The sequence below is a fragment of the Callospermophilus lateralis genome, chromosome 17, assembly GCF_048772815.1.
Source record: "Callospermophilus lateralis isolate mCalLat2 chromosome 17, mCalLat2.hap1, whole genome shotgun sequence".
NCBI classification, from domain to species: domain Eukaryota; kingdom Metazoa; phylum Chordata; class Mammalia; order Rodentia; family Sciuridae; genus Callospermophilus; species Callospermophilus lateralis.
This window is the reverse complement of record NC_135321.1, coordinates 35,110,139-35,131,640: the sequence shown is the minus strand read 5'-3', so window position 1 is coordinate 35,131,640 and position 21,502 is coordinate 35,110,139. Positions and strand designations below refer to the sequence as shown.

At 38.4% G+C, this 21,502-nt stretch overlaps 1 protein-coding gene across 2 annotated transcripts in view; it reads left to right on the top strand.

Moving 5' to 3' along the window:
- Elp2 (elongator acetyltransferase complex subunit 2) overlaps positions 1 to 10,922 on the top strand; it is a 47,495-nt gene extending 36,573 nt beyond the window's left edge. Inside the window, exons 18-23 of one of the 2 annotated variants that reach the window (XR_013089008.2) lie at positions 1,798 to 1,990; positions 3,860 to 3,981; positions 5,690 to 5,823; positions 6,368 to 6,481; positions 8,755 to 8,858; positions 10,682 to 10,768. Coding sequence is in view for 1 of the 2 variants with exons in the window: in XM_076836557.2 (XP_076692672.1) it covers positions 1,798 to 1,990; positions 3,860 to 3,981; positions 5,690 to 5,823; positions 6,368 to 6,481; positions 10,682 to 10,838 (720 nt within the window). In the remaining variant the exon portion in view is untranslated. Of the gene's footprint in view, positions 1 to 1,797; positions 1,991 to 3,859; positions 3,982 to 5,689; positions 5,824 to 6,367; positions 6,482 to 8,754; positions 8,859 to 10,681 lie in introns of both variants that reach the window. The other variant, XM_076836557.2, reaches the window with a different exon arrangement.
- The last annotated feature ends 10,580 nt before the right edge of the window (positions 10,923 to 21,502 follow it).

Genomic DNA, 21,502 nt, shown 5'->3' with positions numbered 1-21,502 from the left:
GATTCAATTTACCATAGTTGTTTAAAACTTTTAATAGTTCTTTTTTTTAAGCTTTTCAGTATATATTTTTAGTTGTTGATGGATCTTTATTTAATTCATTTATTATTATGCAGTGCCGAGAATCGAACCCAGTGCCTCACACATGCTAGGCAAGCACTCTACCACTGAGCCACAACCCCAGCCCAAGAACTTTTAATAGTTCTTGAGGGGTATCGCTCTGTAGTTTTTATTAATCATAATGGCCTCTTCAAGTTTTGGTCTTAGAGTAATGCTAGCCTCATGCAAGCGTCTCCTTCTCTACACTTAAATTGTTTTTGTAGAATTTCTGTTATACATTTTTTAAAAAAAAGTTTTCGTAGAATTCCCAGGTAAATCTAGCTGACTCAGGTTTTTTATGAAAAGATTTTTAACTACATGTAATTCCTTTAATAGATATAAATAAGGCTATTTAGGTTTTCCGAGTTTTTTTGAGTTCATTTTTGTAGTATATGTCTTTCAGAAAATATGTCCCTTCATCTGAGTTGTCAGATTTACTGACATGATTATTCATATTATTCCTTTATGATACATTTAATATCTGTAGTAATGTTACCTTTCTTATTTCTGCTATTGGTGATTTGTGTCTTCAAAACTCCACACACCTCCCCCCAGCTTTTTGTTGTTGTTTGTTTTGATTTTTTTAGTGTTCCTGCTGTCAGAAAAGTCTTGTTTCTCTTTTATTATTCAGTGATAATAATGGTGGGTAAAGAATTCTTGGTTTAGAGTTGTTTTTTTCTTTTCAATACAGTAAAGATGTTGCACCATTTTCTTTTGGCTTGTATTGTTTCTGATGAGAAGTCTGCTTTATTTTTTCTTTGTTTTACAATGTTTTTTTCCCCTCCAGCTGTTTTTATAGTTTAATATTTGTTGCTAGTTTTAAATAATTTTATTATTGTTGGTATAATTTTCTTCATGTGTCTTATGCTTTGGTTTTATTGAACTTAATGGATCTGAAAGTTTGTTGTTTTCATCAAATATGGGAAATTTTTAGCCCTTATCTTTTCATGTGTTTTTTTTTTTTTTGTTCTCATACTTTTGTAAACTCCAGTTATATTTGGCTGATGTAGTTGTTGCATGATTCAGTAATGCTCCTTGTTTTTCCCCCCCTCTGTGATTCATTTTCTCTCTGGGATAGTGTTCTTTGTTGCCAAATATTTATTATTTTGGAATGCTGTCATTTCCTGTATTTTGTCTAGCTTTTTATTTTTTTTCACACAAGAGTAAATCTGCACACCTGTAATCCCAGTGGCTTAGGAGGCTGAGGCAGGAAGATCATGAGTTCAAAGCCAGCCTCAGCAACTTAGTGAGGGCCTAAGCAAGTCAGTGAGAACTTGTCTCAAAATAAGATATTATACAAAAGGGCTGGGATGTGGCTCAGTGGTTAAACACCCCTGTGATCAATTTTCAGTACAAAAAAAAAGTAAATCTAGTCCCTGTTACTCTATATTCATTAGAAGTGGAAGTCTCCAAACGGTTAATTACAGAGTTAATACATATATTTATTTTTCTTGTAACAAACTAAAACATGATTACAGCATTGGTCTCTGATTATTTAACCTTTCTAATCCTAATTTCCCTCTCTTTTCCCAGAGATTAGCCTTCATTGTTAACCTGCTAGGAGTTGTTTTTTTTTTTTTTTTTCCCCACATTTAACCAAGTACATAAAATATATTCATAAAAACAGTATGTTACTTTAAAAAATGTTTTCTTTTTTGTTTATTTCTGCTTAAACAACTTCATTGTTTCATCTCTTTATAGGCAGCCAAGAAAGAACATGCAGCTATCATTCTTTGGAACACTACCTCTTGGAAGCAGGTTCAGAATTTAGTTTTCCACAGTTTGACTGTCACGCAGATGGCCTTTTCACCAAATGACAAGTTCTTATTAGCTGTTTCCAGAGATCGAACCTGGTCATTGTGGAAAAGACAGGATACAATCTCACCTGAGTTCGGTAAAACATGTTGTGATTGGGAATGTTATTAGTAAAACAATTATGTCTATTTTAACCATGGTAAGCAGCTATTGGGTTAAGACAAATAGATAACAGGGCAAAGACAGAGTCTAATGAATATGAGTTCTCAGATGATTGAGGAAGACCTGGTCTTGCATGTCATCTAAATTCTTACTTCTTTGAGACTTTGTAGTCAGATGGCAGGGTTCAGACATTGCAGTTAAAGAAACAAAATCTGTATGGAGAAAGTTAATTTTTGTAAGTGGTCATAGATTACTGCCACAAAACCAGGTAGATGACATTCTGAGCTTAGATTTTATTGAAATGAAATAATGAAGGTACTTCTAAGAAACTTGGAATTGAGTGGTTTCTGTCTTCTTTATGAACTATCTTATGAATATAATAATATTTTAAATTATGAAACTTAGAGGTACCATTATCTTTGGCCTTTTCCTGCCCTTCCCTGCCACTTCGATCATTAAGAGGGGTTTGGTAGGCATCTGTGAATTACAAGACCCGGGGCAATATCTTAACCCACCTACCCACAATTACTGTAAGATTTGCATAGATTTTTAAAAGAAAAAGAATAATAACAATAATAATAAAAAGCTTTGTGTCATTGCATCAGTGTCCTATAACTATTCCCTGTTTTCTTTGAGGGGGTTAATTTTAGAGGGTGTTTAAGGTATATTTGTATTTTTAATCGTATTATTTTCCTTGGATATATGACTTGCATACAACTTGATTTTGTGATACTTCTAGTCATGCTTATAGGATGGGTTAAAACAGCTAATTGGTACCTGACTTACCATGGTTTGATATAGGGTTTTTTGATTTTACAATGGTGCATAAATGATTTATGTGATTTTTTTACATTACGTGATTTCTACATTTGATAGAACCCATACTTTTAATTTTGAGTTTTGATCTTTTCCTGTGCTAGCCATATGGAGTGTGATGCTGGGCAGTGGCAGCAAGCTGCAGCTCCCAGATAGCTGCATGATTACAAAGATAAACAGCTCACATTCTACACTATATTGTGTTGCTAAGATATGATGTTTGGTAGGTTGGGTGTATTAAATGCATTTTCAACTCAATCTTTTCAGTTTAAGGTAGCTTCATCAGGACATAATACATTTGTAAGTTGAGAAGCATATATATTTTATTTTGTCTCACTAGTGATTTTTTTCCTCACATGCAGCATGTGTTTTTTTTAAAGTTAAAATGTTATTAATAATACACATATTAATTTGTTGTATCTTTGTAGATTATGGATTAATAGATCTACTCTCCTTCCCTCCTCCTGAGCAGTTACATGTTTTAGGTCTAGTCCATATAAGGGCTAGTTACATTAACATTTAAATGTTACATGGAAAGTGTTTTCTTTAGCTCTTCCTTTTTTAATAACATTAATCCATTTTTTTTTTTTTTTTTTTAATGCTGGGGATTCAACCCAGCCCCTTATGCATGTGAGGCAAGCACTCTACCAACTGAGCTATATCCCCAGCCAAGAACGTTAATCTTTTTTTGCAAATCTGGCTACTTGCAGAGTAAGGATGCATTGCTTCTGGCTTCTTCCATGGGCATACATTGAACTTTTAGTTATTGTTTGGAAGTTTGTTGTTAGTCACTAGAATACTAGTCAGTATAAAAGCATCTCCTGCTCGAAAAACAGCAGCATGCCACAGCCTTCTGCTGAGCTCTCAGTTGCCTGGCCTTAGTCTATTACAAAAGTGAGCATATGTAAATAGATTACTGAGTTGCATGATATATTTGGTACTTAAACATGAACTTTCTAAGAGTTTTTTTTTTTTTTTTCTTAAACAGCTTTCTGTGCTTTGTGAGTGATGGTTACATATTTTTTTTCAGACCCAATTTTCAGTCTCTTTGCCTTCACCAACAAAATCACTTCTGTGCACAGTAGAATTATTTGGTCTTGTGACTGGAGTCCTGATAGCAAGTATTTCTTCACTGGGAGTCGGGACAAAAAGGTAATTTTAAAAAAATCTAATATTCTTTGAAGTGTAAAATAACATTTTTATAAGTATGTTTGAATTTTTTAAAAAATCACATAATCTTGCCTTTCTGATACAACTTTTAAAAATCAGATTATTTTGTGTTTTTTATATACATACATGATAAAAGCTTTTTTTAAAAAAAAACTTGTTGCATTCTGTAAATACTTGCTCTGAAATATCAAAAATATGAAAAGAAGACCTTTTAGACACATGACCTTCATCAAATATCCCCAGTGGGAGAAAAATAATAAATTGAACGGATCAAGTCTAAGAAACTAGGAGCACAGGAGAGGGAAGGAGGGAACATAGGTGGAAAAAAGTTTTTTAGTTTTTCTGATTCATACTTCCATGAACTTAAACATTTTTCTATAATGAATTATTATGGTCCTTTTATTCAGTGATAAAAGAGGGGCAGAATGTGACCCAAACTTGGAAAAATAACAGAAAACAAGTAAGGTAGCTATATGTTGTTCTTTTTTTTTTTAATAATTTATTTTTTGGTTATAGGTGGACACAATGTCTTTGTTTTATTTTTATGTGTGCTGAGGATCGAACCCAGTGCCTCACGCATGCTAGGCGAGCCTCTACCTCTGAGCCACAATCCCAGTCCTGCTATGTTCTTGAATGTGACCTTTACCTTTGTCCTCTGGAAAATGTCCACCTGGCCTCCATTCTTTCCTTTTTCTTTTTTACTCTTTAAATTGTCCTCTTCTTTTTCTGCACTCCTACAGACTGGAAGTGGTGAAACAGCTTAGTGCTTTCTTTCCTCTCCTGCCCTTTCCAGTCAAGACGTGAAACAAATTACTAAAGCAGAGAATTGGCATGGGCATGGTGTCACTCAGGTTAAACACTTCAGCATCAGCCTCTCAAGCATCTTTCTCCAGATCACTACTTCTGTTCACTTGCCTATTCCTCTCTTCCTTGGTGTTTATTTGCCTGTGCTATGCTGGATGCTGAGGAAGCAGGGCTGCTTCTACCCTCCACAGACACACTTAGTAGATGATCCAGCCATAGCTCTCACATGTATCAGAGCTGGAACCAACCAAGGAACATTCATTGCACCTTCTCAGAAACATACTTCTACTTTTGGTCAGAGCTTGCTGCTCAGAATCTTGCTTTGGACCTGCAATTTGCAACTATTATTCACTTCACTCACCTTTCCTTTTCTTTGTGACTGTTCATACACCCTTAGGTTTGAGCTTCCAGGGAATCCCCATTTCTTGTAAGGGGTACCATCAAGGCTAAGTCCTCCTGATCTCTGAGTTCATTCTCAGATGCAGAATGAAGAGCTAGAGACTTGATAAGTCTTCATAAATTTTGTGGTTACTTCTCGGGGAAGTGTTTATGCCCCCTCAGTAACAACATGACTGGTGGAATTTCACTGGATCAGAACTGGTTTGTGAGTATAAAGAACATAATAGACACCTCCACGATCCCTGGGCAGGACAGTCCATCTGTAGACCAATACACTTAGTTGAAGTTTCAAAGACTGGGGTCTGCTGCACTGTGTCTGTGATTTGGGAAATGCTCTGAAGTTCTGGAACATCAAGCACAAATATAAATGCTGAGTTTTTTTAAACACCAGAGGAAATGTGTTTCACTATTCATACCATCAGAATTCTAATACATTGCTAGAAGGCTTGCAAAAAGAAAGCTTTAACTAATGTGACCTATCTGTTAGGTGGTTGTCTGGGGTGAATGTGACTGTGGTGATGACTGCATTGAACACAGCATTGGCCCCTGCTCCTCTGTCCTGGACGTGGGTGGGTCTGTGACAGCTGTCAGTGTCTGCCCTGTGCTTGACTCTTCTGGAAGGTTAGTCTCTGTGGTGGAGGGGCTTGGTTTTATATTTGCTTGAAAGGGATTTTTTCAATATCATTTCAATTGTCATTTCAATTCATGGGTTCTCTTTGCTTCTGAATTGCTGTTATTTTTAAGATGCCTATGTTTCTCATAAAATTTTTAAATTGATAGAACTCAGTGATTGGTAAAATACACATTAGGACTGTGACTCTAAGGGTTTTTATTTCACTGACAACAGGACTGTAGTGCCTTTTCTGTAACAAGCATCTTCAGTAGAACATGGGTTCCTACACCCAGTTTGGAAAACACTGGCTCATGGGTTTTGCCATCTTGAAGCAGAGTTAAACCAGTGTGCTCTTTCTGTAGAGAAGGGCTCCTTGAGGACACAGTACAGCAACACATTGTATCTTGAGTGGGCACCTTTAAATAAAAAAGTCCTTTATAAGCCAGGGTCAGTTTGGGATATTGTGAAGAGCTGCTTTAGAGTGATGGTGGAGATAACAGGAATGGAATTCATGCCAAATTAATCACTGTCATCCTCCTCCCTTAACAACAGATACGTGGTTGCAGTTGGATTAGAGTGTGGAAAGATTTGCTTATACACCTGGAAAAAGACTAATCAAGTTCCAGAAATAAATGACTGGATTCGTTGTATTGAAACAAGTCAAAGGTATTGTCTCGTATTTGCTTCCATCAGGTTTAGTAGAAATTACAGAGTTTTTAGTGGCAGATTTTATGCCACATTTTCATGGAGAGGAATAAAAACCTCTATGGTGTTTACTACTGAGTGGTACCTTTACAAATTAATGTTTGTTATTATATTGGACTTTTTTTTTTTTTAAGTTTACTTGATCAGATTGCCTGTTTACATGATATTGTGCTAACAAATAGCAACCACTTGAGATGAAAGTGGATTAAAAATTTTGTTTTGTTTTGTTTTTGGTGGTGCTAGGAGTAGAATTCAGGGTTTTGCACATGCTGGGCAAGTGCTTTACTGGTAAGCTACATCCCTAGACCCCCAAATGGTTTTCATAATAATGTCTTTTAGAATTTCACTATACAGATTTTTTAGCAAAATTTGATACAAAATGTTTGTGATGTTTAGAAATATTACAGATTGTGCTTTGGTAGTCATGTCTTTATAATTGAAACTATACTGCCTATCCCATAATGGAGCAACTGCAGGTGCCCCACAAAATCCCATGACTGGCTTTCAACCACTGTAAGGGCTTCCTGAGCACAGGCCTTTACCAGCTGAGCACATGTATATAGCCACCTTCCACCTGTTTATAGCCACCTTCCCACACCCAGTCACCTAGATAGCAGAGAAAAATTTTAACTACTTTAAACCCATATTAGCCCTTAAAAATGTCTATACTTTCAATTAGTTACTGTCATTTTGTATCATATTTTGTTAGGATTCTTCAACCTTCATATATTCATACTGTCCTAAATATAATATCAAATACAACTTCAAATGACAGTATTGTGTTGAGGGTAGATGGCTTAATGGAGAGAGATTGTGAGCCTGTCTTTTACAAGATATTATATCTGGTGGAGCTTGTCTCCATATCAGCCAAGCATGTTAGTGCTCCTTCTCAATTGTATTGGTTAAAATGAGATTATGCCTTTTTTATCATATTCCCTGGGCCTTCTCTCTCATCTCTCACGCTGACGTTAGCAGTTGACACAGTTCATGCTATTGGTTTGCTCAAGAGAGAAGAAATGCAGTGAAATTTGAAATTTTGAAATTTTCTCTTTTCCTAGGCTGCCCTCCCATCCCTTTTTCTTCTTTTGCCTTGCCTGTCCACTGCCTCTGACCTGGTACCCAGACCACTTCCAGGGCCCCAGTGTGGGACACTGGCAGGAAACTCCTTAGAAAGCACAGAAAGGGGATGTGTGTAGAATTTGGGTTTTTTTTTCCCCCAAGATTTTTTTATTCATCAGTATAGTGACTTAAATTTGCAAGGTAGACTAATTCTTGACTTAATAATTGTATTATTTGGATTGATATCCCAGTTACCAAATTTCAAGTTTTTGCTGGTAATGAGATTCAAAGTAATATAAGCAACATTATCTTTTTGTTTGATACTGGGAATTGAACCCAGGGGTGTTTAACTACTGAACCACAATTATTTAAAGACATGGTCTCACTGAGTTGCTTAGAACCTTGCTAAATTGCTGGAGCTGGCTTTGAACTTGCTGCCTCAGCCTCCCAAGCCACTGGGATTATAGGCATGTGCCACCATGCCTAGCAAGCCACATTGTCTGGGTTGGTTCTCCAGACTCCTTATCTTTTATTTTAAATTATTTTTTTGTGGTGCTTAGAATTAAACACAGGGCCTTAAGCATGTTGGGCAAGTGCTGTACCACTGAGCTTCTACATCCCCAGCCTTTTATATCTTTTAAATGTGATATGTTAACATGTTAGGTTTAAAGGAAAATACCAAAAGAAAAAAGAAGAACATCATCTTATATAGCCAAATAAGTATTGTCCATCAAAATAATTCTCCTGAGAAGAAATATGTATGTTTCTTTCAGTGATGACATTGTTTTCATTCTTTTAATGAAAATGAGATGACTTTAATATTGATCAATAATAAATGAGATTCCATTGATGTTGCTGTCACTTAAAATGTTTTTGAAATTTTTATTTTGGAATTGTATTCAGAACAAGAGAATCTGTGATACAAGTAAATCAGTTATAACATTATACCTTATATATATATATATTTTTTTACTATTAAATTTTTATAACTTTATTTATTAATTTTTATGTGGTGCCAAGAATCGAACCCAGGGCCTTACACGTGCAAGGCGAGTACTCTACCGCTGAGCCATAACCCTAGCCTCTATACCTTTTATATTATTACTTATTTAAATCTTTTACTTCTTTTTTAAGCTTGCCATTCATATTTATAAAGCTTGTTATTTGTATTTAAGCCTTCCTTTTAGATTTATTTGCAAAACTCACCTCCCAGTGACTTAGCTGCTTTCAGTAATCAAATTCTTCCTCAAAGGAAGATGAGCTCTCAGTGAGTACGCAGGTCAGTCTCTATATTATGAAGCATTTCTTCTAGAAGATCTCAGAAAGCACTGAGGTACAGTGGCATTATTAGACTGACCACTTGCAGAGCTCACAGTCATTTGGTTGCCTAAGTTCTGGTGTGCTTATATGAAAAAATGTCTTTAATTACTTTGAAGTTGTACTTCATTTTTACAGCATTTGAATGTGTAATTTGTGTGCTCTTGTATTGTTTTCAATATTCACTGCCTTAAAACCTACTTAGGTTTTTCACTTTATTTCTTTTTGGTTTTAGGTTCTACTTTGTAGGTTAAATTTATCAAGGATATTTCATTTTCACAGTGATTTATTGTTAATCTATGTTTGATAACATTCTAGATCTGCCTTTTGAGGGACCCATATGGGATGGGTAGGGAGCATTAATATGATCATGACCAACTTCATGCAATTGGAGGGCATGTTGAGAACCATTTTATTATGCAGGTCATTAAATCTTTCATTGTCTTCCTTTACCCAATAATAAAAATATGAGTAAAAGTCCCTCCATTTGTCAGGGATGTCTAAAGGATAATCTAGGGGCTGGGGATGTGGCTCAAGCGGTAGCGCGCTTGCCTGGCATGCATGCGGCCCAGGTTCGATCCTCAGCACCACATACAAACAAAAATGTTGTGTCTGCCAAGAATTGAAAAATAAATATTAAAAAAATAAAAAAAGATGAACTGCTGTGTGATTTAAAAAATAATAATAAATAAAGGATAATCTAGAATATATTGCAAAGTTGAAATTTAAGAAAAAAATTATTTGTGGTAATGTTATTTGAAAGACTGACTTTAATAGTCCTTTCATGAATTTTACTAATCATTAAAACATTTGACAGAAATTCATTGTCTGTTTCTTATTCTTTTTGGTGATATCATTGGCCAGTAAGTAAGACTATGTTTTAATAATTTTAGTCTGACTGATTATTTATTTTTATGTGTTGCTGAGGATTGAACCCAGTGCCTACACTTGCTAGGCAAACACTCTGCCATTGAACTACAGCCCTGGCCCTAGTCTGACTGATTTTTAATAATTTTTATTGGAAGACTATAATCATATATAATAACGGGATTTGTTGTCACATATTTGTATGTGCACACAATATAATTTGGTCAATTTAATGTGATATGGTGGTTGAGTACTTATCTAGCATGTGCAAAGCTCTGGGTTTGATCCCCAGCACTGCAAAAAAAGAGTAAGCAGATTAAGATACTTTTTAAGTTAAAAATAAAATTGCTAAACTATTAGTGAGGGTATTTAAAAACCTGTACATTTAATTTTCAAATTTTATTTTCATTTATGTAAAATTAACATGTGGGTGAGTACCCAGTTGTTTTAGTCAGCTTTTTTGCTGCTGTGACTAAAAGAGGAAAAGTTTAAGGGCTCACAGACAGAGGTCTTAGTCCATAGAAGGCTGGCTCCATTCTTTGGGACTCCAGATGAGACAGACATCATGGTGGAAGAATCTGACAGAGGGAAACAGGTCACATGTTGATCAGGAAGCAGAGAGAGAGATAGTCTCCACTTTCCAGATAAAACATGTATACCTCAAAGCCACTCCCCCAAGTCCCACCTCCTCCATCCACAGCCTACCACTTCATTTATCACGCAGTTAATCTCTAACAGGGGATTAATTCACTGGTTGGGTTGAGATGCTTATAACCCAATCATTTCTCCTCTGAACCTTCTTGCATTGTCTCACATATGAGCTTTGGGGGGATATTTCACATTCAAACCATAGCACCAGTAAAATATTTTGTAGTCATGGCATACATTAATTTTATGATTTCTTTATCTTGGTTTTAGCCAAAGTCATACCCTTGCTATCAGAAAACTGTGCTGGAAGAATTGCAATGGAAAATCCCAGCAGAGTGAAGGAGAAGGTGCTGACTGGTTACACTTTGCGAGCTGTAGTGAAGATCACACTGTGAAGATATACAGAGTTAACAAATGTGCACTGTAATGGGCTTCATTATCACATGCTTACAATCATTGGTGTCTTAAAATGTTTATCATGTAAATAGATCACCTTTCTTTACCTTCACAATTGAATCAAGTTTCATTTTTAAGTCTGAAAACGGTCCTTATTTAGATCCTAGATCCTATGAAATGGATGAAAGTTGTACATCCCTTTCCTTATTATAGAATATGTATATTTACACATACCGAAGACCTTTATTCATACTTTCAGAGATTCTTGGATCTACTTTCCATGAGTCCCAGATTAAGAACATCTAGGGCCTGGAGTTGTGGCTCAATGGTAGTGTGCTTGCCTAGCATGTGTGAGGCACTGGGTTCAATTCTCAACACATCCAAATAAGTAAAATAAAGATCCATCAACAACTAAAAAAAAAAAATTAAAAAAAAAAAAAAAAAAGAACAACAGCTATACTTGATCACATTTGCCTGGTTTTGTGTTATTTTGGGGCCTTTTAATTTACTCCTCTGAATCTGTTTTGTGTTGCTGTAACAAAATGCCTGGTGCTGGGTACTTTAAAAGAGGCTTATTTAAATCAGAGTTCTGGGGTTCCAAGAACATGGTCCTGAGATCTGCTTGGCTCTGGTGAAAGCTTCATGGCAGATGGAATAATAATGGTCGGAGTGTATGTGGAAGAAAGAGGTCATTTGTTGAAGCAGACAGAAAGGGAGATTCAAGGAAGGTGCCAGACTTGCTTGTAACAACCCAATCTCATGAGAATACACTCCAGTGAGAATGTGCTCCTGTTAGAAAAGTATTATTCTCACTTGCCACTTGGTCCCACCTCATAAAGGTTTCAGCACCTCTCAACACCACCACCCTGGGGACCAAGCCCCCAGCACATGAACCTGTGGGGAACACATTGGAGCCATATCTAAACCATGCATCCTCTTTGGGATACATCATATTTATTACCTTCTTCAGAAGGTAGACATAGAAAATAAAAAGAGAATAAATCCAGATTTTTCAATTTTTAACATTTTTTTGTAAATAAACATACCACACCCAGTGTGCTAACTTGGACTTGACCCTTTCTACCTAGTATACACCAGTTATTCTAGGAATTTGGCAAGCAGTCATAAGTTTGAACTACAGCCAATCCTTTATTCTTTAAAGGCACGTAAGTTCTGCTTTTGTGGGTTTACTTAAAGTAGAATATTTGGACATTTAAACTTACAGATTTATGTTTTGAAAAATAGAGTTCTGAATCATCTGAACATATACAGTAGTTGAAGCCACGAAAGGGTAGAATATTTGTGCCCTGGGGAGGATGCTGAGGGAGGACAAGGGTGCCAGAAATGATCTTGGAGTGCCAGTTGAGGGTTAGAGGCAGGCCAGGTCTGTGAGATATGAGGATGGGGGCTTGAGTCTAGCCCTGTTGGAATGTAGAGTCATCAGGCAAATTCAGTATGTTGCAATAAGATAACAAATAACCCAGTCAACAAATGGGCCAAGGACCTGAACAGACACTTCTCAGAAGAGGACATATAATCAATCAATAAGTACATGAAAAAATGCTCACCATCTCTAGCAGTCACAGAAATGCAAATCAAAACCACCCTAAGATACCATCTCACTCCAGTAAGATTGGCAGCCATTATGAAGTCAAACAACAATAAGTGCTGGCGAGGATGTGGGGAAAAGGGTACACTTGTACATTGCTGGTGGGACTGCAAATTGGTGCGGCCAATATGGAAAGCAGTATGGAGATTCCTGGGAAAGCAGGGAATGGAACCACCATTTGACCCAGCTATCGCCCTCCTCGGACTATTCCCTGAGGACCTTAAAAGAGCATACTATAGGGATACTGCCACATCAATGATCATAGCAGCACAATTCACAGTAGCTAGACTGTGGAACCAACCTAGATGCCCTTCAATAGATGAATGGGTAAAAAAAATGTGGCATCTGTACACAATGGAGTATTATGCAGCACTAAAAATGACAAAATCATGGAATTTGCAGGGAAATGGATGGCATTAGAGCAGATTATGCTAAGTGAAGCTAGCCAGTCCTTAAAAAACAAATGCCAAATGTCTTCTTTGATTTAAGGAGAGTAAGAACTGAGCAGGGGGAAGAGCATGAGGAAAAGATTAACATTAATCTGAGATGAGTGGTGGGAGGGAAAGGGAGAGAGAAGGGAAATTGCATGGAAACGGAAGGAAACCCTCATCGTTATACGAAATCACATATATGAGGTTGTGAGGGGAAAGCGGGGGGGGGGGGAGAGAACTGAACAACAACAGATGAGGTAGAGAGGGAAGATGGGAGGGGAGGGGAGGGGGGGATACTAGGGGATACGAAAGGCAGCAGAATACAACAGTCACTAATATGGCATTATGTAAACATTGTGAATGCGTAACTGATGTGATTCTGCAATTCGTATTTGGGGTAAAAATGGAAGTTCATAACTCAACTTGAATCAAATGTATGAAAGATGAAAAAAAATAAAATAAAAAAAATTAAAATGCTTGGGACCAGAAAAAAAAAAAAGAAAAAAGGAAGGTGAGAATTTTGTGCCATTTTTTAATATGATATTTTGCTTTCAAAGGTGTTCAGTTGTGTTTTCTAGATGGAGATTTTTAGGCCTGTGCTATACAATATTTCTAGTTCAATAGTGAGCTACATATGTAATTTTAAACACATAGCCACATAATAAATGGAAACAGATGAAGTTCATTTTAATATTAAATTTACTGTAATACAATATATACAAAACATACTGTTGACCCTCTGTATCCATGGGTGGGTTCCACATAACATGGATTCAACCAACCACGGATTGAAAATAGTAGGAGGAAAAATTGCATCTCTTCTATGCTTGTGCAGACTTGTCTTGTAGTTATTCCTTAAAAAATAAAGTGTAACAACTATTTACATAGCATTTGCATTGTGTTAGGCATTGTAGGTAATCTTCAAGTAATTTACAGTATGCAGGAGGTTATATTCAAATATAGTACCATTGTATATAAGGGACTTTGAATTTTGGTATCTGCTGAGGTTCTGGAACCAATCCTCCACATATACTGAAGGGCAATTTTATAATCACATAAAAATTATTAATGAGCTATTTTATACTAGGGGTCTGTCTCAGTGCAAACTAGCCACATTTCAGGTGCTCCATAGCCACATGTAACTAGAGGCCATCCATTCTTGGACAATGCAGTTCTAGTCTATTTTCATCTCTACAAACTTGCCTTATACCCTCAGCTCGGAGTGTGTGTGTGTGAGAGAGAGAGAGAAAGAGAGAGACCAGAATACCCTGGCCTGCAAGATGCCATTTCTGTGCTTGTTCACTGAAGAATTTTTATCTGCATTGTCTCACAGGGCTTTGTTCTGACCTAAGTGCACACACAATTCCAGAGCAGATTCAGTGAACTAACTTAGGCTTTTAGAACATTTAACAGCCCAGAACTCAACACCTTAAGGTTACCTGAAAGTAGGCCTTGCCTTCCAGAGCCTGAGTTTCAAAGCTGACAATTTTCCAAAGTTGTACTGAAGCATCTTCCTCAGTAATCACCTATGTAATTCGGGTTAGTAAGCATTCAGAGGACTTGTTATGCACTGGGGCAGTCTGCATGATAATCCATGTGAATTCTACACACTCATGTCAATCTACTAATGACCATCTTTTGAATCATATTGCAGTAATTTATAATATCTAAAGCAAAAAAGTTTGGAAACTTCACTCTGGAGGAACTGAGGTGTATTCTAGAATCCCCAGCCTGTCCTTCCTCTTGTCTCTCTCTCCTTTCTTAGCTTAATTTACAGCATCAAATTTCAGATTAATGCCAAGCACCAGACTAAGCATTGCTGTTTTCTGACCTATGCAGCTTTCCTAGATAGAGGAGAGGTGTTTGGATTGTTTTGAGTATCTGTTTGCTCTGGACAGCCAGCAACCAAATCACTTCTCAGTAATTTCAGAGGAAAGTGGAATTGATTATTAAGTCCAAATGGAGAATGTGGGAATTGGAAAAGGAAAAGCACAGAATCATTCTCCTTTTCACGTTAGAAATTGTGGCAGCATGAGCAAATCCTGGGTTGTCTGTAATAAGACCCTATTGCTAACCTGCTCTCAGTCCCTGCTGAGCTGTATTTTAAAGGTAGAAAGGGAGAGAGCTTCGAATGAAATATTCTTGGACAGCTCTTAAGCTTGATGCATAGAGTTACCTGGCAGGCCGGTTCAAAACTGATTGCAGCCAGTCTTGGTGGTGCATGCCTGTAATCCCAGCAACTCTCAGGAGGCTGAGGCAGGAGGAGGATCACAAGTTTGAGGTCAACTTCAGCAATTTAGTGAGGCCCTAAGCAACTTAGCAAGACTCTGACTCAAAATAAAAAAAATAAAAAGGGCTAGCCATATAGCTAAGTGATAAAGCACTCCTGGGTTCAATCCTCAGTACCAAAAAGCAACAAACAAAACCAAGAAAAAGAAAAAACTGATGGCTGGGCCCCAGCCCCAGGGTTTTGCATTCACTGTCAAAGAGAGGGCTTGAAGATTTCTATTTCTCTCTAGTTGCAAGTGTCAGCAGACTGGCAACTGGAGCGTCAGGACAACACCATGATTCTCAGGCCTCAAGCCAAACCTAGTAAATATTGATCTCCAGGGGTAGTGTCCAAGAATCTTTTTCAACAGACTTTCAGGAAACTGGATACACCCAAAAGCATGAGAATCACTGTAACACAACTTGTAATCTGCTAGAACACACTACAACATCATATTTTGACCACTGCCTCTCATCACTCCTCTGGATGGGGTCACTATCCTAGAATCTTTTCTGCTTGAGGCTCTTATTATTTTGGTATATACACATAACTGTGGCCCCAGAATCTACATGGCAGCCTCAAGAACATTTGCAGGTGAGTTGGAGCAGGGTGCTATGTGCCTCTGTTGCTGGTGGTGCCCTGACTTCATGTGGTCCTTATTAGTTGCTCAGGTTTTCTGTCTTAACAGTGATGGAACACCTCAAGCTGCCAGCAAACTGAGGTGAATTTAGAGTTCTCCAGCAACAGGAGCATCCATGTACTATGTCTATGTAGAAAGGACCACATCTAAGAAGACAGGCTTTTCAGGGACAGGCTGGTTTTCTGGGAAGGGAAACTTGGTAGATGTGGGAACAGCTTCCAGGCTACTCCTGGAATTATTGAGTGAAGTATTCACATTAGTTGCAGGATTTCAACTCAACATTAAAACCAAAACAACAGAGAAGCAACTAGCAGACAAAAATGGGTTCCCTTAGGGTTAAGCTCAGTGAGGGAATCCAGGACCATGGTCAGTGGTTTCCAACAGAGGATTGCTGAAGACTCCAATCACCAGATCCTGGGTAGGCCTGGGCCAGGTGTGGGTAGGGTGACAAAACTTAATGTCTATTATGCAGCCCTTGTTAAACCAGGCTACTAAATGGTGATGGAGGTTGCCCTAACCAAAATGACATGACTAACAATGGGCCCTTTCCTCTCTTTCAGAAACATTTTCTGTAGTGAACACATGTCCTGTGTATGCCTTTGTGACCACATTTCTCATTTCTATGGCAGTTCAAAAATGCCTTTGAAAACCCAAATATTGAACTTTAGTCATTGATGTGTTTACTGAAGTGCCTACAGCAATTTTACCAAGAGATCTGCAACTTTGAAGTACGCGAAAAATAAGAATGATGGCTGGACAGAAAGAAACATGGACATTTATGCAATGAAGCAAGTACCATAAAATATTAGAGGTAGTTTTTGTACACGCATATTTGTATCAATATTATTCACAATAGCCAAGAGATGGAAGCAGTGTAAGTCTCCATCCATGGATGAATGAGTCAACAATATGTGGTATATATGTACTATGTGTCCCTCCTTTAAAAGGAGGGAAATTCTGACATGATGGATAAACCTTGAGGATGTTAAGTGAAATAAATCAGTCATGAAAGATAAATATGATTTCATTTATATATGCATCTAGGGTAATCAAATGCATAAAAATAAAGTAGAATGGTAGTAGCCAGGGGCAAGGGTGTGGCAGAGGAACCGGGGAGTTGACTGTAGTGTTTCATTTTTGCAAGATAAAAAAGTTGTAGAAGCCAGGCAGACCTGTAATCCCAGTGGCTCAGAAGGCTGAGACAGGAGGATTGTGAGTTCAAAGCCAGCTTCAGTTTAACCAACTCAGTGAGACCCTGTCTCTAAATAAAATACAAAATAGGGCTGGGGATGTGGTTCAGTGGTTGAGTGTCCCTGGGTTCAATCTCTGGTATCCCTCTCCCCCCACAAAAAAGTTACAGATATTGCACAGCAAGGAGAACATACCAAATTGCCAACTTAATGTTTAAGATGGTAAATATTATGTTTGTTTTACCACAATTTTCAAAAAAGTGATCCAAGGCACACCATTTCCCAGAATGTTAGTTGTTATGCATTTTTTAAAAGTGTCATAAAGTAAAATATATCTGGGCAACACTGGGCAAAATAAAGTGAGATATCTTGAAGCTGTGCTTTGGAGGGTCATTATACTATCCTTTAAAAATATATTTATATAATTTAAATTTGCCTACAAAACTTTTTTATTTGTTCTAATTATACATGATAGTAGCATGTATTTTAACATACATATATGGATATAACTTCTCATTCTCTGGTTGTACATCACATAGAATTACATTGGTCATATAATCATATATGCACATAGGATAATAATGTCCGATTCATTCTACTATGTTTCGTAGTCCCATTCCCCTTCCCTTCCCTTCTTTCCCTTTTTCTAATCCTATAAAACTTTTTTTAATATTTATTTTTTAGTTGCAGTTGAACACAATACCTTTATTTTATTTATTTATTTTTATGTGGTGCCAAGGATCGAACCCAGGTCCTCACATGTGCTAGGCAAGCGCTCTACCATTGAGCCACAATCTCAGCCTCCTATAAAACTTTTACTAAAGAAAGAATGAAGCCAGTTGGGGTGGTGCATGCCTGTAATCCCAGCAGCTTGGGAGGCTGAGGCAGGAGGATCATGAATTCAAAGCCAGCCTCAGCAGTTTAGTGAAGCCCTAAAAAACATTGACCCTGTCTCTTAATGAAAAGTATAAAAAAGGGCTGGGGATGTGGCTCAGTGGTTAAGCACCCCTGGGTTCAATCTCCATGACACGCCCCCCCACCAACACACACACACACACACACACACACACACACACACACAATAAAGAATGGATGAGCACATCCATAAATGAAATGCAAATGGTATTACTTGGTAACCGGTTCGCTCCCCGCTAACAAGTAGTAGAGGATCCAGTATAATATATATATGATGTGTAAACGGCACAGCAAGGACTATGAGGCTGGGGTCTGAACAGAGAATGCTGGATGGCCGTGCATGGCTGGTGGCTAGAGGAATCTGAGCCCAATGATCAAGTGGACCCAGAATTGAGGCAGAAAGAATGAAAGAGGCCGTGCTTTGTCAGAGACATTTCTCCTGGGATGGAAATGGCAGCTCAACAAAGGCTGCTCTAGTGGGGCTCTCTGCACCCTAGTGGTCACAGACAGTCCACACTGACTGCCCCAAACAGAGGACCAGAAAACTCTCTGTCCAGAGCTGCTTCCTGCTTAGCCAACTTTCTCACTCTCACCTCTGACACACCCTCCCGGTCTTTGGCTTTTGCTGACATTTCCCCCTGTCTATCAAGTTCTGCATATTCCTTAAGGCCCTCCAGATGAGAGTCGGAAAGTAATTGATGAGTCAGGTGTAAATGGGTTTGGATCCAGGTTCACACTGGCTTCACTGTGGGTAAGCTTCCCCTTCTCTTCTCTGTAAGTAAAAATACTAGTGTTTCAATCTGGCTTACATTCAATGGTGTGTGAAAGAAAATCAAAACTGTCTTTCAGTTTGTACTAGAAAATTTCTCTTTAAAATAAAGAAGTTCATTTAGGCTGACCAAGATAGGCATGGAACTTCTTAATATGATCTGGGTCTCAGGCTCATTTTATTCTGCCATCTGTGGCTTCTACCTTCCAGGATGCCAGGAGGGCTGCTTGTCCTCCTGCCATGATCTCTGCACTCCAGATAGCAGAAAGGAGGAAGACATAAGGAAAGGCCTGTCCCTAACTTTAAGGATGTCCTACACAGTTCTGCCCAGATCTCCTGTGTCAGAATTTAGTTTTGTGGCCATACATGTCTAGGGTCAAGAAAAAATGAGAAACTAAATCTGTATTGTAGATGGCCATCTGCTCAGTGAGAATTAGGATGTTTCATTCTGGGAGAAAGAGAACAAATGATAATCTCATTTCATAAAAAGTAACCACTTCATAGATTGTTTTGAGGATTAAATGACCCAATGCATAAAAATAATAAGACAACAATAATTTGCATCTGTTGTTATTATGATTAAATTAAATACAGCTCAGTTTATGCCACCTCTTTTCTTTTTTTCTTTTTTTCTTTTTTTTTTTTTTTGTTTCAAATACTTTTAGTTGTAGATGGACACAATACCTTTATTTTATTTATTTTTATGTGGTGCCGAGGGTCAAACCAGTGCCTCACTAGGCAAGCGCTCTACCACTGAGCTACAACTTCAGCCCCTAAAAGCCTTCCTTAATCTCTTTGTTTCAAGTATTCCTTCCTTTCTCTCAATTACATAGTATTTGATACAAATACATAATACTTTTGGTATCTGCCACTTTATACTATTTGTGTATATGTCTAAAGCTATTTCAATAAGATGCTTTCTGTTGTAAGAAAGTCATCTCTAATAGGCAAAAGGGATTATTGGCTCACATAACTAAAAAGAGTACAGTGATAGGACAGGTTTTAGGAATAGTTTGATCAGGTTCCTATTTCCCTTTCTTTAATTTTCTCACCTCTGCCCTTTCCAGGTCATCTTTTTCCTAAGAGTGCAGAGGAATGCAAACAGCCCCCGAGATTACATTTTTTTTTTTTTTTTTTTGCATATAACCTTTAGACATCATGTCCCTAACTTTCCTCTGACTGGACTATCCCTATACCAATGACAGTGCAAGAGAAAGCCACACATTGAGTGTCTGGGGCCTGCATGTTGGATGTAATGAAACATGAGATGACCTATCCTGGAGCTGGAGGCATAGTCTGACCACATGGCTGCTGTGTTTGGGTGGTTTTCTAAAGGAAAACCAGGGGCAATGGGTACTGGATGGGCAACCAATGCAAGCCTATTATAGAAGCCTACGGAAGTCTAAACATCGGAGCATTAGATGGTTTTCTTTTTGTCCACAGCATCTATCTAGCACAGTGTATTGTCACATCTTTGCTGAATCCACAGTAAACTTGAGTTAACTTGACCACACAGATAGCTGGGAGAGAAAGCATTTGCAAATATAAATAGAATACCTGGTATCCAATCCTTTCCTTGTCTTGGTGGCATAAAGAGGAGGCGAAGAGCAGGAGGTAGGTAAGGTATCAGCACAGAGTGGACTAAGAAGGGGCTGGCTGGGCCTGGCCATGGACCTGCTCTTGAATGAACACAGGGAGAAGCCAAGCTCCCAGGAAGATTTTCTGGGTGTTCCTGCCCTCTCGGTCGTGTGGTCTGCTAATACTGGTGGGTTTTTGTTGTTTTGAACATTTTGAGTGTAGATATAATGGAGCCTTGTTCCCAACCATGTCATGATTTCAAGCTGCCCTTTTAGCTTCTATTCACAGCAAAGGTCTCATTTTACTCCAGGGGAGGGAGCTTCCTGGGGTTTCTGGTCCCTCTTTCCACTGCTCTCAAGTTGCTTCAACCAGGGCACACTGCCAGGCTTTAGTAGAAACCTGATCCTCTGCTGTGCTAACCTTCTTATTTCCTAGCTACCTTAATATCTAGCTCTGCAGGATCTCTTCCTTAGGGAGGTGTATATTTCACTCTAACAGGAAATACTAAATTAATTTCATTATCCAAACCAAACTTGGCCTTCTTGGAAATACCCACCCCCACATCTTGACAAATTGGTAGAAGGTTTGATCCATCCTAATTGTAGCCACACTACCATCTCTGTCCTTGCTACCAACTTCCTCCAAGACTGAGAGGCAAAGGTCTTCCAGGGCTGGCTCATGAGACAACCTCTAATCCTTCTCCCAATCGGCCTCTCAGCCTCAGAGATGTCCACGGCATTCGGCTCTGGTTCTCTCCCTTGACTCAACCATCTATGGCATGAGACAGGCAACACTTAAGTGCCACTGATCCCATAGCTCCACCAGCTTTCCTGAGCTTCTGGGGTGTCTCTTCACAAGTCTTCCATATACTCCAGACACTGCATCCATCTTGAGCCCTGCACCTGAATTTCCACTTATAAGTCCTGATTCAAGTTCCAAATTATCTCCCTGTGCCTGAGCCCCATCCTCCCTGCATTCACTTGGTCTCCCCATTCCATAGCACCACATACTCCCAGCCAGTGCTACTTAGGCTTCCTTTGTTCCTGAATTCAAAACTTCTATACCACCCGGGCCTCAGATCAGCACTCACTATTCTTTACCAAGAGAAACACTCAAATCAGCACTCACTGCTCCTCACTAGGAGAAACACTCAGATCAGCACTCACTGCTCAACCTCTGACAGTCCTGTCTACAGCCTCCCTGAAATCAACCCCTCCTCAGTGCCACCAGAGATCCAGTCACTGTACTACAGTGAGACTCCCTAACATCTTCCTGTCCCTACCTGACCAAGGCC